This window comes from Peromyscus leucopus, chromosome 14 (assembly GCF_004664715.2).
Source record: "Peromyscus leucopus breed LL Stock chromosome 14, UCI_PerLeu_2.1, whole genome shotgun sequence".
Taxonomy (NCBI): domain Eukaryota; kingdom Metazoa; phylum Chordata; class Mammalia; order Rodentia; family Cricetidae; genus Peromyscus; species Peromyscus leucopus.
Genome location: NC_051075.1, coordinates 84,762,011 through 84,779,896, shown reverse-complemented (window position 1 = coordinate 84,779,896; position 17,886 = coordinate 84,762,011). Strand labels below are relative to the sequence as shown.

At 42.8% G+C, this 17,886-nt stretch overlaps 1 protein-coding gene across 2 annotated transcripts in view; it reads left to right on the top strand.

The window, feature by feature from the left end:
* Dnah11 (dynein axonemal heavy chain 11) overlaps window positions 1-17,886 on the top strand; it is a 314,894-nt gene that overhangs the window by 215,042 nt on the left and 81,966 nt on the right. The window contains exons 57-62 of one of the 2 annotated variants that reach the window (XM_028880929.2): window positions 828-974; window positions 5,401-5,514; window positions 8,380-8,523; window positions 9,171-9,353; window positions 11,606-11,707; window positions 16,461-16,595. In XM_028880929.2, the coding sequence (XP_028736762.1) occupies window positions 828-974; window positions 5,401-5,514; window positions 8,380-8,523; window positions 9,171-9,353; window positions 11,606-11,707; window positions 16,461-16,595 (825 nt within the window). Of the gene's footprint in view, window positions 1-827; window positions 975-5,400; window positions 5,515-8,379; window positions 8,524-9,170; window positions 9,354-11,605; window positions 11,708-16,460; window positions 16,600-17,886 lie in introns of both variants that reach the window. The other variant, XM_037210919.1, reaches the window with a different exon arrangement.

The window sequence follows — 17,886 nt, the reverse complement described above, 5'->3', positions numbered from 1 at the left end:
TACTTTACTTCTGCTTTATTTTATACAATCCTCCAACTTAGGAACCAAATGGTACCTGCTGAATCCCGGAGAACCTCAGCTGAAAAATGGGCAGAATCACTCATTTTAACTGACATGTTTGTTGATGTCACAGGAAGGTTGTTCCACCAGAGCTAAGTGGGGCTGTTCAGTGTAAGCCAAAGAAGAAAATGCACATGTGTATTACTCACTAGGTCTCTGTAACTCACATCATGTCGGTACCCAAAGAGCACACACAGTCACCCCTCTCCTTAGTACGAGGTTCTGTATCGGATGGTCTGTGTGGCTCTACACTGACACCACAGAAGGTGAGTAAAATGAAGAAAGTCTATTCTGTGTTGGATAAGAGGTAAGACCAGCCACAGTGCAGTGGGCAGCCAGATCCTCTGTAATCAAAGACGGCTCATGTCTTTAAGTTATTCAAACCTACGGCAGCTTCCCATGAGAGTACAGGAGGATATCCCAGGAGTCACTAAGCTCATTGTCCCATGGCCTTTGTGATCTTGAGCCTGGAGTCCTGAGGTGTCAAGTGCTCTGATGGATACCTTTGTTAGTATTTCCCTGAGCGTACAGGTTTAGTAGCCAAGATAAACTCTTGATGACACACAGTAATCTTGTGTCCTGAAAAGCAGCATTCTGCTTTCTTCATGTGGAAAAATAAACAGAGCTACATTTTGGCAAATGAAAGTAGAAGTGAAATCAGGGTAGAAACAGATGCGTGCCTGGAGCTGCTAGGGCCCCCCAAACTCATGTCTCAGACCTCTGTGTTCTCATTAGAAGTGGCCCCAAAATGACAACTTTTCCTTCAGGTGGGAAATCTGAAAGCCAGGCTGGCCTCTCAAGAAGCCGAGCTCCATCTCAGAAATCATGACGCCGAAACTCTGATCACAAAGATCAGACTTCAGACGGAGAAAGTGAGCCGGGAAAAGGCCATCGCCGATGCAGAAGAGCGAAAGGTCAGGCTCATTCCACCATTTAGAGTGCTGAGCTATATTTAGCACAAAATAAACCTTTGTAGGTGAACAATTTTGAACAACTTCCTCTCCAGGGAGCATAAAGTCTAAGGAATTATTATAGTTACACATGTAACAGCATTTCACACCATGATTACCACTTGACCTTTCTTTACATTATGCATTTTCCCAACCTTTTAGCTCTTTAATGATATGAAAGAACAATAAATACTGAGCTCATTCAAGCATATAATGGATGTGGATCTTGCACATCAGGCCTATTTGTAATACAGTAAAGGTCAGGGAGTCACCTCAGAGGTTTCTAAAGGTTTCCAGTTTTTAGGCAAATTGAACAACTCAATTGTTAACAAAGCCCATTCCGTCACTTTTGTGAGATGGTTTTCAAGTTTCGCATTTTAATAATACAACTAGCGTTCATTATGAAGTCCCAAGCTAAATGTGTTCTTTCTGAATGGACCCAGGCCCTGGCGTTCTGTGTGATGGTTTGCTATTGGAAACAATAGCCTTTTGGTTTGTGTGGGTGCTGCTTTCTTTGAATTTGAGTTCCTAGCATCCCCCAAAAAAAATAAAACTTCCACACTCTTCATTCAGCATAAATGGAATACATTTCCTGTATATTTTTGTTCCCAAAAGATACAGGAGAGGAACCATAGGTAGTTAATAAATATTCACATTAAATTTAATAAGTACTTTATTATTGGGGCAAAATATTATAATTAGGACTATTTAATTAAAAGCTGGAAATTGCTTATACTCTCATAACCATGAGCCGGTGCCCTTCATGCCACTGTCTTGCATTTCAGTGCACCTAAGGCTTTTGGTGGTGAGGCCAGCCATTCTCGGACAATCACATACTTTCCCTCGCTTTTCTGATGTGCATTGAGCATGCTTTGTCTTGAGTAACCAAAGAGTTGAAAAGTACATCGAAAAAACTCTAGACAATTAAAAACCGTGACCCAGCATTCTTGAAGCAAGTGATAGATTCTTTTGACTCAGCCAATAGGTATATAATTCCTAATTTTGGTAATAGATGTTACCATTGGGTTTCAGATAAGTGCAGAATGCCTTCCAAAGTATATTATGAAATTAAACAACCAGGTTTCATAAGTGGTAGGATTATTAGAAACTAATCCCACCCACCCAAGGGATCTGTTTAGGGTATTTCACAGTTCTGTGATGTTCTAGTAATTATAATTACTAGTAGTTATTAACCCACTACCACAGATACCTCTTGGAAATCTTGATATATAACAGCAATTTGAGAATCCCCCCTATATTTTTTGCATGTAAATTCCTAAGGTAAAATTACCAGTATAAAGGAAGAAAAAATATTCATCCATTAGAACATATCTGATAGGCTATTTCATGAGGTTTATTAGGCATAGAAAAAGAAATATACTATTTTTATATCCAAATATTCCAAGAAGTTTAAAAAATGCTTATATTTTCCTTTTGTCAGTAGTTTTGTGTGCGTGTGCGTGTGCGTGCGTTTACTTTATTGTTTTGGTTTGGGGAGCTGGGCACTGTCCTAGGATCTTGGGAATATTTGAGTCTTTGCATCACTTACATTGCAATGGGAAAGCAGTGTGCTGGATTGCTAGGCTAGGCTGGGAGGCTTAAGCAGCAGGTTTATTTTTTCAAGCTCTGGATTCTGATATTGCAGGATGCAGGTATTGGCTGGCTTGGCTCTCCTGAGGACTCTCCTTGGCTTGTCAATGGCTCCTCACTGGGCCTTTCCTTTGTGAACTCTGCTGCCTGGTGGACTTTGATGTGTTGAAATGCCTGCCTTCTCTAGGGATACCAGGAAGACTGGACTGGAGCCTGTCTTTAAAGAACTCTTTTTGATTTTACCTCTGTGCAAGTCCTGTCTTCAAATGTAACCACATGCTGAGATGTGAGGGTGAAGGTGTTGACAAAAGAAATCTGGATGGGTTCATTTCCACTGTTCTCCCCTTTGGACAGAGTCTCATGAATTCCTAGGCTGGCCTTGAACTCACTACATAGCTGAGGATGACCTTGAACTCCTGATCCTCTTTATACTTATGAAACATCATGCTTTGTTTATGCAGTGCTGAGGATCAAAGTCAGACTTTCAAGGATGTTAGGCAAATACTCTGCCAGCCTCAGCTTTTAACATGAAGTTCTAGAGAATGTGTAACCAACACAAAATTCTATGAAATTTTCAAGGGGTGGTTGGCTAATAGGTGACAGAAAGTTTCTGCTGTACCTGAGGATGGGGCTATTTCCAATCCCCTGCCTCAGCACCACGGTAGAGGGAAAACAGGTATGTAAGGTAATGCATGTAGGTCATTGCCCTTCTCCAGGTTGAGCCTTGCAGCCATTCAGCAGAGGAAGTGGCATGCTGCAGCTTACTGAGTCACTAAGATTAATAAACTTTTCAGTACTATGATATCATTGCATTTGAGCGTGAAAAGTATTAGGGATAAAAAGAGAGCTCACCAAACTAGAATGTTTTCCTCATTTGTAGATTGCCTTATCTGTAAAAATTACCCAAAGGATTAGTGCTCTATGAATAGTCTAGGAGTCCAAGGAACAATAAAAAGTCTTCACAGTTTCATTTAGTGCCAGAAAAAACTATGATTCTAAGACTAAAAAAAAATTATTTTAAATGTCACTATAAATGTTATAAGGGACATCAGTAAATTCTGTGTCTTTATGTGAGACAAATGGGCCAGAGATACCCCCTCATATACATTCTTATCTGTGATCGTATCCCCTAACACACTGTCTCTGTGGTTAGAATCTCCATGGTCCACTTTGGGGCCTGTTCTGGGGGTGTGGTTTTGGAGGAGTTCTTAGTAAGCATGCAGAGTTTGCTCATTTATGTCAGCAGCGGCTGTTTGTGTGTTAGCAGGAGATCGAATATCTACCCTGAACCAATTATGTTCATAAAAGGTACAGTACACAGCAAAATAATGGTTAATCAGGAGAAGGCTAATTACTACTAATAAAGCCGCAGCAGACAACATAATTTGTTGTGAGCCGTGTTTAATTTGATGGTGTGGTTGAACCTGTTCATTCCAAACACATCTGAAGAAATGCACTTTTGTTCCAACTTTATATTTCACAATCACCCTCACCCCAAGAACTATTCCACCAGGACTTGATCTTGGTGCCCAGTGCCACAGCTTGAAACACAAACCTGCTGGGGATAAAAATTCACTCTCACTTGGCATTAAAATTCTGTAGCATTCTGCGAGGGGCGGGGGATAGAACTCTAGCCTTGCACACTGGGTTAGTTCCAGTTACCAGCACGGCTCCCCGTAGGGAGGTGGAGTGGCTTATAGTACAGGGGCCGCTGCGGGGCTCCGTCAAGAGGACAGACCACAGGAGAGTGGGTGTGGGGAGCTGAGTTACCTGTGAAACACTCGGGTGTATCAGTGGCTTCTTATTTGGAGAAGCCACTAGTTAATCTCTATCTCTATCGATAGATATAGACATAGACATAGATGATATAGATATAAATTCTACCTGGGGAAGCATGCAACCCATGACCACAGAACAATGAATGGATTTTCTGTTTTGAACAAAAGAGCTTCACACGTGTGTGTGTGTGTGTGTGTGTGTGTGTGTACATGTGTTTATATGCATACGGATGAATGTGTGCTAGTGTGAACATGCACATGTGTTGGAGGCCAGAGACCATCCTCATATGTCATATCTTAGGAGTCACCGTCTTGATTTTGAAACAGGGTCTCTCTCTGGCTTCAAGCTCACTGGTTCACTGGCATGTGAACCACAGGGATCATGTTTCCACCTGCCCAGTGATAGGATTACAAGCACACGCCACCCTGTCTGGCTCTTCTGTGTGGGTGGTGAGGATCAAACTCAGGGCCGTCTGCTTATGAGCAAGCCTTACACTCACTGAGCCCTCTCCCTGGCTCTTGCCTATATTTTAAAGCGAATGGCTACCAGGGCTCCTAAACAAACACTGGCAATAATTAGATGGAGAATTCTAAAATGCTCCGTGGCCCACCATCCTGGTCCAGCCTGGATTACCTCTTAATGGAAGGAACAATAAGGTTAGGGTAAATCTCAAAAGAAAAGTAGGAAACAGAAAGATGACTGCTTAATCTTGGTTTTTTGTTTATTTTTTTGTTTTGTTTAATTATTTGTGGCATCTTATAATCAAATGACTAGAAGCCCTTTGGGGGCACTTTGGTATTAAATCTGCTTGGTTTTGAGTTTATCATTGTGTATTTGCTTTACAAAGCTCTCTGAACATACTGTGCTGATAGGAAATTACTCACCTGTTGAAAATATAGACAAATGTGTTGCCTGAAAATGCATCCAAGTCAGTCCATGCTTTGTGCTAGAGAGCTCTGAGATAATAATGGGTGGGGTGGGGTTAAGGGGCTTTTCCTCTCTAATTATCCTCTCTAATTAGGTGGCCACCATTCAAACCGAAGTGTCCCAGAAGCAGAGAGAGTGTGAGGCTGATTTACTCAAGGCTGAGCCTGCTCTGGTGGCTGCCACGGCTGCACTCAATACACTCAACAGGGTAAACTAGCTTCTTGACTGGTGGGATGTTTTAAATAGTCAAAGGTTATGAGAGTTTGAATAATGGGATAAAGTGGATGGCTCAAAGCCTTACAAAAGACACAGCATATCAACATTTAACAAACCTGTGAGGTCATTGATGGTTTTTAGCAGCGCTCTTACCCTGCTAGGAAAAGTCACCAAACACAGCAGAATCCACTAACAAGAGTTTTATTAAGACAAGGAGAAAGGGATAGACAAGGAGAAAGACCTGCTGAAAGGACACGTGGGGGAGAAGGGGGGGCATGGGGCCTGCTTTTAAGGGCCACCCTGCACATGGGCACACAGGCCCATGTGGTTACTCCATGTGCATAGATCACGATGACTAGGCAGAAGTGACTAAATGTCCCACCAGTGCCCGTGGACCATGGGGGCGTGGCTGGAATTTCTATCAGTCATCTTTATAGTTTCAATTCTTTTCCCACCCATATCATTCTCTAGGTCAGTGTGTCTTAATTCTGTTTTTCTGCTTTAAATGTGTAAGTATAAGATATCTCCTCCTTAAACCACAGTGAATCTCAGCTGGGGAGGGGTCCATGGATGATGAAATGTCTTTCCTGCTGCTTAATTCCCTCAGTGTAGAACACTGACTCATTGACAATGCGATTAGAGATTAAATTATAATGAGAGCAAGGGGAAAATACTCTAGAGCAAGAATTAGTAACATTCGAAGTACCTATTAGTACCTCTTGTCCTGCTGCATCCCACAGGGATAGCCTCCTAAATATTGGTAGCACTGGGGAGTCAGCCCCCTCGCCTTCTAGGAAGCAGCCTGATGAGTAGACTGCTCCAGTCTTTCACATCATGTGCTGCTTTGAGAACTAGTAACGGGTTCTTTATCTCCTCTCAAATATAAAAAATCGGTAAGACCCCCTCATAGTGTCAGTGGTGGAGCAAAGATCCCAAGATCCCCACCATTTCCCCAGCTTTGCCCTAGAGTAAGATCTCGTGGAGCATCCTGAGAAGTTATCCGTGTTTACCACACGGTGTTGCAAGAGAGTGTGTGGGCGGGGTTATGTTTAAAGCCTGCAGATAATCATGTCCTGACTTCACTGCTTTTCCAAGAAAAGCCCCAGTTCCTTTCTGTGTCCTTTGTTTTTTAGAAGATAATTTTGATCAAAAACAAGAACCTTGTTAAGAGTTTTGTAGTATTATCATAAAACTGAAAAGTTAAGAATGTAACTGTGCCTTGAGAGATTATTGCATGCTTATTCTACTGCCCTAAAATGATATTGTTAAATATCAGTAAACAAATTGGAAAATGTTCACAGTAATTAGTAAGTAAAACACACTGAGACACCCATGACTCATTTGTTTGAACAGAACAGTTATATACAATGATAGAAATTATAAAATAACCAAAGTAAAAATAGTAGAAAAGTAACTGATTACCTCTGACTAATAGAGAGTTTATTTCTTTCTGTCTTTCCCTAAATTTGCAAATTTTTCTTCAAAATAAATTTACTCTAAGTTTGTGAGAGAAGGCACTAAAGAAATTGCCAACATGACCACTCCGTGATTTGGTTAAGGTTTTTTATTGTAAATATGAGAGCAAGAGAGAAGAGCCAGCGCCCAGAGCAGGGAGAGAAAGACATAGACTGAACGTCCCCTGCAGAGTGAACAGGACCAGGGCTCTGTGAGAGAGGAGAACAACCAGAGATTGAGAACAGAGAAAGCATAGTGAGCTGGCAGCGAGGGAAGGAAATCAGCCTTTAAAAAGAGAACAAAACAGGTATCTGGGAGGAGGGAAGCCTGGGGAGGCGGGAAGCCAGCAGGCTATCGTGGAGGCTTTGAGATGCTTAACCAGTACGTGTGATACCGAGGGAGCCCAGAGGCTGGCATGGGCTTTGATATGCAACCGCAGCTAGCCATATATCCCTTCTGCCAGAGGGAAGGGAAACGACTCCTTTTGGCACATGGGAACCGTTTTCATAAGTTCTAGGGGATGTTTGCTTTTATCTAACTGCCAGAAGTTCTCCAATAGTCCAGTTTGAGGTCATTTCTAGATGCTTGGATACCCTGAGACCCAACATTCTTTGGGTCCCATCAAACAAAGAGCCAGTATCACCTGCAGTGTAGAACTGGGGTGTGTCTGAGTGATGAAAAACTCCAGTTAACAGATCACAACATTCATTGCACTCTGCTCTGGCTTCAACGCCCATTCTATTCTTTGTATAAATAGATGGTTTTGAGTAAAAGAGCAGAATCGCATTTGGTTTTGCTTTTAAATCATACATTATGGAACTATATGTACTTCTAATAAGTACCAATTCCTGCCCCAGAGTATCTCCCCCCCCCCCTTACTATAATTTAACCACCAAATCCATTGTCAACAATCAGTGTTCTGCACCGAGGGAATTAAGCAGTCGGAAAGACATTTCAGCATCCATGGACCACTCCCAGCTGAGATGTGGTTTAAGGAAGTGATATCTGTACTTACACATTTAAAGCAGAAAAACAGAATTAAGACACACTGACCTAGAGAGTGACATTTACAGGGAGAGCTTGGTTAGAATACAAGTACATTACATAGTGGGGTAGAATCCATACATCCTGTGCATGCACAAAATCTCCTGGCTTCTGTACTGGGGCTCGGCAGGATTGTTCTTTTCTTTTATTTTTCTTTTCTTAGAAGCAACAAAATTTTAGAGATGTTTCCAGAATTACCAGAGAAGTGCCCAGGCGGAACAGGGACCCCTATAATCCCAAGTTAGATGTGCCAGCCTGCAAGAAACTGTCAGGAAGCGGAAGGCTGAACACCAGGCTGGAAACCGAGTGCCTCCCAGAGCCCCTCATCTTGAGTGTCTGTATTACTGCTTTGTTTCAGGTGAACCTCACCGAGCTGAAAGCCTTCCCCAACCCCCCAAATGCTGTTACCAATGTAACTGCTGCTGTGATGGTCCTTCTGGCCCCCCGTGGCAGAGTGCCAAAAGACCGAAGTTGGAAAGCAGCTCGAATCTTCATGGGAAAGGTAATACAGGCCAAAGTGACAGAAAGAAAATCTCAGTGGCTTCCATAGCATTCTCATTACTACAGATGTGCTGGACAGCAAAAGATGTCTAAGTCAATTTTAAGTCAAAAGACACCATCTCCATAGCTGGTCAATGTCAGCAGCCACTGTTCCTTAGACTGTAACCTAGCTTTTACTGGCCAAGTTGGAGGTTAGCATGGGGTCGTGGCGTACCTAAGTCAGTGCCAGCAGCAGGTGGAAGGTTGCTAATTATTTGCAAAATTATGAAAGCGGCTAAGTGTAGGAGGGAGAAAATTACATGGATTTCTTAGGCTGGAAAAATGTTACTAATGTACAAGAAGGTGAAGCGGAGGGGCATTGGGGTATGTGTTTTTGCTTTTTCTTTCCTGTCTTTCTTTTCTTCAAACCGTGAGCACCTCCTGCGCTGGCACAGAATATTTTACCCTGGGAAGAAGAGGTTTTAAAAGTGTCCATTGCTAATTCTAACTTTGCACTGTAAAGACTGAAAAAGCCAAGCAGTGGGATAAGTGCAGCTTGCCAATTGTGCCTTTGTAATGCAGGTCCTAAAAGCTGATTTTAACTTTTGATCTTGGAATTTTCTCTGCAGCCAGAACAGGCTCATTGCAGTAAGTCCTTTTGCTTTACAGGTTGATGATTTCCTACAAGCGTTAATTAACTACGACAAAGAGCACATTCCAGAGAACTGTCTAAAAGTAGTGAATGAACAATATTTGAAAGACCCAGAGTTTAATCCCAACCTGATTCGGACCAAATCTTTTGCAGCAGCTGGTCTCTGTGCCTGGGTCATCAACATCATTAAATTTTATGAGGTATCAGTCTTTATCCGATGGTTCCGGGTGCTGCCCACCAAAGGCTATGAAGATTAACTTCTAAAGCTGCTTCTCTCTTTGACAATTGCATCTACATACACAATGTATTGTTGTCCTGTTCAACCCCTGTTACCCTCTCTTATCTCCTCCTCACTTCTCTTGATCTCCTTCCCTTCTCAGCTGGTTCCCCTCTTTCATGTCTTCAGGAAAAAAAATTGACTCACCGAGTTTAATTGGGGGTTGTTTGTATGAACATAAATTTGGGGAGACTATTTACTAAAGCATGGGTAACTTAACCAGTTGTTACATTACTGAAGAAAATGACACCCCTTACCTGGCAACCATAGCTCGTCTAGGAGGGGTGGAGCCTCATGACCTGCTCCTCCATCCATGGGAGAATCTTGAATGGCCCAATCCTGGGCCTGTCTCCTACAGAACCCACAACTGCTCGGGGTGCCTGAGTGCCATGACCATGTCCTATCCAGAGACAGCATTTTATCCCTCCCATCTCTAGCCTTTGCATTCTGTCTATAGTGTCCCCTAGGCCGCGGAGGGGGTAAGATAGATGTCTTGTTTATAGACGGTCACTTATTCTCAGCACTTCGACCATTTATGAATCTCTGCCATCACCATTTCCCAATAAGCAGAAGTTTCTGTGGTCTAGGCTGAGCAGTACTAGTCCCTGGGCGTAAACGAGACATCGAGAAGATAGTTTAGCCGTCTGTCCATAGCAAAACAACAGTGGTAGTTTCTTTCCCTCTAGCCCTGGACCCTCCCTAGCCATCGGATTTTACCCAAATTTACAGTCCCAGCACACACTCCCTCCTATAGAGTGGGCCTTATGTCCACTCAGAAAGTAATAATGGCTTCCTCCTGAGTCATGACGCTGACTGCCCCGGGCATCTCTTGCATGGCAGGTCAGTGTTGTAGAAGGCAGAGTCCACAGCAGGATGAGACCATCCCTACTATCAGGTTAACTTTTATATAAGCAAAAAATGTGAAGTTATTTATGACTTAGTTTTTGGAAGAAAGGCATACAATCCTAAGAATGAGAGACAGTGTGTCAGAATGAAAATAATTCTAAACAGGAAGATAATATGTTGGAGAGCATCACTTTTGTAGGGAAGGGTAGCTAGCTAGTTTACACTTTAAATCACTTTTTTTAAGTGACAACTGGTTTACATATATTAAAAAAAATCATTTTATGTTGACCTGAAAAATCTGCAAGTCTGAATTTATATTGAATTAAATGAAGCCCTACTGTTGAGGTAAACATTTTATTAGCATCTATATTAGAGATACAGTGAGATAAAAAAATAACTGTCTTGGTGTTGAAATGACATTAATTTTGCCTTTTGTACTTTGGGAAAATGTAAAAATTCATTTAGTCATTTACTTATCCAGTATTTATCACCTGCCAATGGTGTCTCCAACCCTTCTCACAATACAAGATACTAAAAAGGAATTGTGTGTGACCTGGACTGTGAAAAGCTGATTCATTTTGCTGTGGAAAGTTTTATGTCAAATTCAGATTCCAAATTACAGAGTAAAAGCCAGTCATACAGTCATTCCCCAAATTATCACATAAACTCTGGCTGTATCCTCTGTAGTGTGGGGCCTGTGGAAGTGGGCCTCGGCCGCTGTTTCTCCCCTCACGGAAACTTTCACAGAGAGTTTAGACAGATCATGGCAGATTTTCCACAGTGCGGTGGCTGAGTGCTGAGCTCAGTTGTTCCCAGGGTGGGCAGATGCTTGTGCTGTCTCTCTATGAACTAGGAAACAGCATTTGATCCACCCCGACTCTCCAGCCACCCATTCAAACAAGATACTTGATGTAGTCAGGAGCTCAAAACGGAAAGTGAAGTGCATGGTTAGTAAGGGGTGGGGTATCTCTTCGTGCCCTTTCATTCCGAGAATATCTCCACCCTCAGCTCTCTACCTCCTGGGTGAGATCTCACCTCTGCTTGGTTAGTGAGGGTTAATCGTTTTAGGACATACTGATCTTAGTGTATTGGTGGCATTTGACTTATATGACATTCAATGCAAGTACTTATCTTTCTAAAGTCTAGAATAAACGAGTAATAGAGAAGCAGAGAGCACAGACGGCTGTGTCTGCCGAGGTAGTAAACGGCAAAGAAACAAAGAGCTCACTGCTCCCCACCCTGGAGACTTCCTGTGGTGTGCCGGATGGGGAGGTTACTGTTCTCTCTGCACCTGCATTACCTCTGAATGAGCCCCTTGTGGATTTTCAGGTTTACTGCGATGTGGAGCCGAAACGCCAGGCATTGGCCCAAACAAACTTAGATCTGGCTGCAGCTACTGAAAAGCTAGAGGCGATAAGGAGGAAGCTTGTGGTAAGTGTCGTCTAGAAAGCTGTCATCCCATGAGGAGGATCCTGTGCGGGCCTTAGGATCCCACCTGCACACATTGCTACACCTGCACTTTAACAAACAGAAAAGAACTTGGTCTTTGATGAGTGCATTTACTGACATACTAACCTTGTAGATACTTCTGTTCTCTGTGTGCTGGACTCACACAAGCATCATTTGTTCCTGTCCTTTAATAGGTTTCCCAGTCTAGTAGAAGGAACAAAGAAACTGAAATCAAGACCCTAGAGCCAGATTTACTGGGCTGGGCCCATTGTTTACAATTCCACCTACACAAGTTGATTAACCTCTGTTGACAGAGGTTTTCTCATCTGTGACTGGGTACAAACCAAGAACCCCTTAATCAAAATCCAAATGCTTCAAGGTCCAACACTTTTTCGGTGCTACCATGATGACTCAAATGGAGCATTTTGGATATCCGATGTTTTAAATTAGCAATTTTTAACCTGTGAAGTCTATGTAAGTATTCAAATACCTGAGATGCCCCCCAAATCTTATAGGGACTCTCAACCTGTATAGTAATAGCATCTTGTTAAGTAGATTGCAATGCTTAAGTGCATAATTTATATTAATTTAAATTAAGAATTTAGCATGGGGTCAAGTTTACACACTCAGTGCTTGGGGAACACCTATAGCTATAAATATCATCACCATTTCTACTTTCATAAACATGCCCACCAGTCCTCTGGCGTGACATTCTAAGCATGTCCAAATGCAACTATGGTGCCAAGTACTATGAGCCAGGGAAATTAGAGACCTGGTTAGTGAAGGTGTACTTGACGTGCCCTTTGAAAGCTGCTTAGGAGTCACAGTGATGAGGACAGGAAAGGCGTTCCTGCAGAGATGAAGGAACAGGGACAGAGGCAGTGGGACTCTTGAAGAATCGCAATAGGCAAGGGCACCAAGAGGGACACTGCTGGGAATGCTGACAGCAGGAAAGGCTGAAGGCAGGGAAGGATGAAAGGCATTTGCAAAGATGAGCAAAGGCCTTCTTAGCCTTTCATGCTACAGAAGTTCAATTTTATCTGACTGCTAAAGAGCTAGATCTGCCTGGGGGAAAATGGAATAGGTTAATGACACCATCAACAACTGAGAGGATGCTGGAAGGAAAGATGTCTAAAGGCGGAAAGACAAGTTCAAAGGCAACCCGAGAGGGTTTGGTGGGCGCCTCAGCTGGGGCAGGAATGGTTGTGACGGAGGGCCAAGGTGGAGCCACGGCTGGCTGACAGATGTGGAGAGCAGGAGGAGCAAGAAATGTGGACATGGAGAGGGTGAGGTGGGGGGCAGGGTAGCACAGAGAAGCTCCACCAGATGACAGCTCACAGAAACCCTCCAGCCTACAGTTTCTCATCTGTCATTTGTGATGAAAGCCACAGCCTCTCAACGAGGATTGTAAGTGAGTGTTGGTGTGACCTGGTGCCCAGTCTGCCTTCTGTGAGGCGAGCCAGCCTCCTCCATACATGCTCATTTAGCTGGGGTGACTTTCTATCCAAGGCCTAGACAGATTGTCCTTCTATCTGTTTATCATCTGTCTGTCTATCTATCTATCTATCTATCTATCATCCTACCTATCATCTATCTATCATCTATCTGTCTATCATCTGTCTATCTACCTACCTATTTATCTGTCTGTCTTTGGGGTGTACACACACACACACACGGGTGCACACATGCCTTGGTGCACACATATATGGAGGTCAGAGGATAATCCCAAGTGTCAATCCTCACCTTTTATGTTGTTGTTTGTTCTCGTTTGCTGCTGCATGTATGGCCCACCAGCTTCCAGAGAGTCTAATCGCTGCCTCTCATCTTGATGAGGGAGTGGTAGGATTACAAATGCGTGCTGTTGTGCAGGACTTTACCTGGGTGCTGGGGATCTGAACTCAGGTCCTCACACTTAACACAGCAAGTGCGTTACCTACTGAGTCTTTTCCCAGCTATCTATCATGTATCTTAAACAAGGCTTAAGGATGACCATAAAGGAAACTTCAACAGAGGCTTTTTAGAGCAGTGTCTTTCAGTGTGTTCCCAGGCCAGTAGTAGCATGTGTTGCTGGGAACTGGTGTAGAAGTACATATTTCTCTAACCCATGTTCAGATGGAGTCAGAAATCTGGTAGTCAATCCCAGTAATCATTAAGTTCCATCCCAGGAGTCAGTAAATTTAACAGGAAGTGGCATGAGTCTATAAACTCTCAAATTCATATGTCTGATGCTATAGCTTACATAGGCTTCAGCATTTTATAAAGCTAAATTTTTTGTTGTTCTTTTGAGGTGGGGTCTCACTATGTATTTGTTAATGATGCAGTTATTTCATGGCTTACATTGCTACTGCAATACAAAACATACATGAATAAATGAGGTCAGATTTATAAGAGTTGGAGACAGCCACGATCTATGGGAAAATAAGATGGAAATAAACTTTACAGATCTATTTCAGCTTGTTAGGATAAAAATTTAGCTTCCAGGATTTGGGAGGCAGAAGCAGGCAGATCTTTGTGAGTTCAAGGCCAGTCTGATTTTCAGAGTGAGTTCCAGGACAGCCAGAGCTACGTAGTATTGTTTGAATCTTAAAAGATCTTATAATAAATAAACCCTGAGCCAGATGTTGGGTAAAAGCTGAAAGATCAGAGAAACAGAACAAGCCATAGCCAACCTCACCTGGCCAACTTCTCAGCTAATCCTGTTTCCACAAATCCTCAGGCCAAATGCCTCTGAGTCCTCCCCCAAAAGGCCTTAGTCAAAAAGAGCCTTTTGTTCCTATCTCCTTACACCATATATACCTTTCTCTGCCCAGACATTGCTTCCTGGGGTTTTGTGTGTGCTTCCCAAGAAAAGGCATGAAATCTCAAGTGCTGGGATTAAAGGTGTGTGCCACCACTGCCTGCCTGACCTCTATATTTAATCTAGTGGCTGGCTGTGTCCTCTGATCCTCAGGCAAGCTTTATTGGGGTACACAATATATCACCACAACATAGTGAGACCTTATCCCAAAGAATAATAAATAAATAAGGGTCTGGAAAGATTGCTCAGTAGGTAAGAGCTGTTCTTGAAGAACTTGTTATTCTTCCAGAGGACCTGAGTTCAGTTCCTAGTATCTACCCTAAGCAGTTCACAACCATCTGTGAGTCCAGCTCCAGGGATCCAGTGTCTCTTTTTGGCTTATCAAGACATCTTAAAACCTTTCATGTACTTACAAAAGCAGTGTTATAAATCTTAGGTCCCTTAGAACATACAAGTAGCAAAACAGCTACAGTGAGGTACCTCATAGCCATCTGACATCTTAGTTGACACTTTTTGGTTTATGAGGTTTAAAAGAGTTTACATACAGCCAAAAAGTTGGGCCTCAAGAGTCTCAAGAGATGAGAAAGCTCCCAGAATGTGTCTTAGAAACCCTCAAGAACCGGCAGTGGCGCATCTTGCTTCTCCTTACATGAGCCTTTAATCCTGTCACTCTTCAGCTGGCTTTTCTGCATCCGTGGTTGAAGATGGTCTCCCTCTAAATGAACCCCCCCTCCACATTTGCACATTCAAGTTTTTTGATAAGATGACAGATTACGTCTGAGTCTCAACACCCAAATCTGAAGAAAATACAAGTTGAGTCAGATGGATGAGGTGTGAAGAGGTGCAGTAGCTGATATCTTCCTTCGTTGTCTCAGTTCTGGATGAAATGAATAGAGAGAGTAGGTGGGAATTGGTACATCTACCAACGAGTCAGGCATGGGGCAGGCACACACCTATAATCCCAGCACTTGAGAGGTAGAGAGAGGGCTATTGAGAGAGAAAGGCCTGTCTGTGCTACAGAGCCAAATCGTCTCTGCTCTTAATAAGTAATGTAGCTACTACTGGAGGATTGGGGCTTATGCACCAAAACAAAAGGGCTGGCGCTCACAGTGTATTTGAGTCTTAGGGAATGTCACTCAATTCAGTACCTCTATGCACCCCATCCAAGAGAAGGAAGTGGGAAAGCCATATAGCAAGCTACTAAACAGTGTAGGATGGCTCTGATGTGTTGGTCATTGTCGCTAGAGTTTTCCTGCCTTGCCCACAGTCAGGACAAATCCTTGTCACCCGCCAGTCCCACAGCCGCTCAGACCCAACCAAATAAACACAGAGACTTATATTGCTTACAAACTGTATGGCTGTGGCAGGCTTCTTGTTAACCGTGCTTATAGCTTAAATTAGTCCATTTCCATAAATCTATACCTTGCCACGTGGCTGGTGGCATACCGGCATCTTCACATGCTGCTGGTCATGACGGCGGCTGCAGTGTCTCTGGTCATGGCGGCGGCTGCAGCCAGTCCTTCTGCCTTCCTGTCCCTTTTTATTTCTCCTCTCTGTTAGTCCCGCCTATCCTTCCTGCCTAGCCACAGCCGATCAGGTTTTATTTATTGACCAATCAGAACAACTTGACATACAGACCATCCCCCAGCACAGCCAAGTGCAGACCATCTCAAACACCTGCACTCAGGCCCATGGTCCTAATCATCCTCTATACGGACCTGCTGGGTAACGCCACAAGGAACCCAAGAAGGGCTCCCACAGGACATACATTAACACCCCACAGCAGGTCATCATCATAGTCTCCTTTCTTCCCTAAAATATATGTGGTAAAAGGACAATAGAGAGAAGGGGGACTCATTTCATGTCAACAGGTGTCTTCCAGTGGCTATAATGTTTGTCTTAAAACACCTCTGAAGTTAATTTTGACTCCTTTTTTAGGATCTGGATCAGAATCTGAGCAGGCTTACAGCTTCATTTGAAAAGGCAACAGCTGAGAAGGTCCGGTGTCAGGAAGAGGTGAATCAAACCAATAAGACGATTGACCTGGCCAACAGACTTGTGAGCGAACTTGAGGCAAGTTATCTTTTCTTAAAAATTCTCACTGAAATATTCAGGCTGGCAGCTTTGGATTTTATGATCATTTATTGTCAATGATTAACTAAACATAGAGTTTATAGTACTGGAGAATATTTGATCATTGCTCAGACTAAAAGATCCAAGTTACCAGAAGATGTCAATAACCATAAACCCAGGCATGGAGATGTATGCCTATAATCTCAGCATTTGGGTCTTGACAGTGGAGGACCAGGAGTTCAAGGTTACCTCCAGCCACAAAGCAAATTCAAAGTTCAGGTGGCTAACACAGGACCCTGCCTTAAATGAAGCAAACAGTGATCAATCTGTTGATTTTTTTAAAAAGATTTTATGTAATTTTTTATTTTACATGCATTGGTGTTTTGTCTGCATTCATGCCTGTGTGAGGGTGTTGGATCCCCTGGAACTGTAGTTACAGACAGTTGTAAACTGCCATGTGGTTGCTAGGAATTGAACCCAGGTCCACTGGAAGAGCAGCCAGTGCTCTTACCTGCTGAGCCATCTCTCCAGCCCTGATTTTTGTTTTTAATATGTAGCAGCTAGTAAATTCAGTGTGACATCTGCATAGTCTCTAGTCAGAAAAGACAGACATTGATATTTACACTTTCACTATTTACTAAGTTTATAGACTTCTCTACTGCCAAAACGAAAGAAAGATCTGTGACAGAATTAGAACCAAACAGCAACTAGCTCCATATCTTCTTTCATGATTCATGTCCCTAATCTGTAAAATGCAAGATGAAGATCCATAGCTTCAAGATGGCTCTTCTAACTCTAGAGAAGTTCACTGGGATATGTAGACTTTGTTTCTGGTTAACACCAGTACATGTTTTTTATTTGCAAGCTCTTTATAATGAAGTTTTAACAAACAAACAAACAAAAAAAAACCCACCAATTTTGTTAGGGTTTAGCTGTTTTATAGTCACGTTGAGATGATGAAGTACGTTGGCTAGTAGGTTATCTGCTCATTTTTTTCTTCCTTTTCTCTTCTCTCTCTTTGGCTGTTTTTCCTAAGATAGAATATAGAACTCAGGGCAGCTGCTAGGCAGTTTGCCATTGACTTCCACTAGCAGACTTTACTTCTATGTCAAGCTTAACTGGTTATGTTTGTGATGTTCACTCTTTTTATGAGTGACTGGCACACTAACATGGATGGCTTCCTATCAGATAAAAGTCTTTGAGGAATTCTCTTCAACTCTTCCTTGTGTGAATATGCACAGTTGAAGAGCATGACCTCTGATGTGAATAAATTGCTGGTACCAAATTTTAT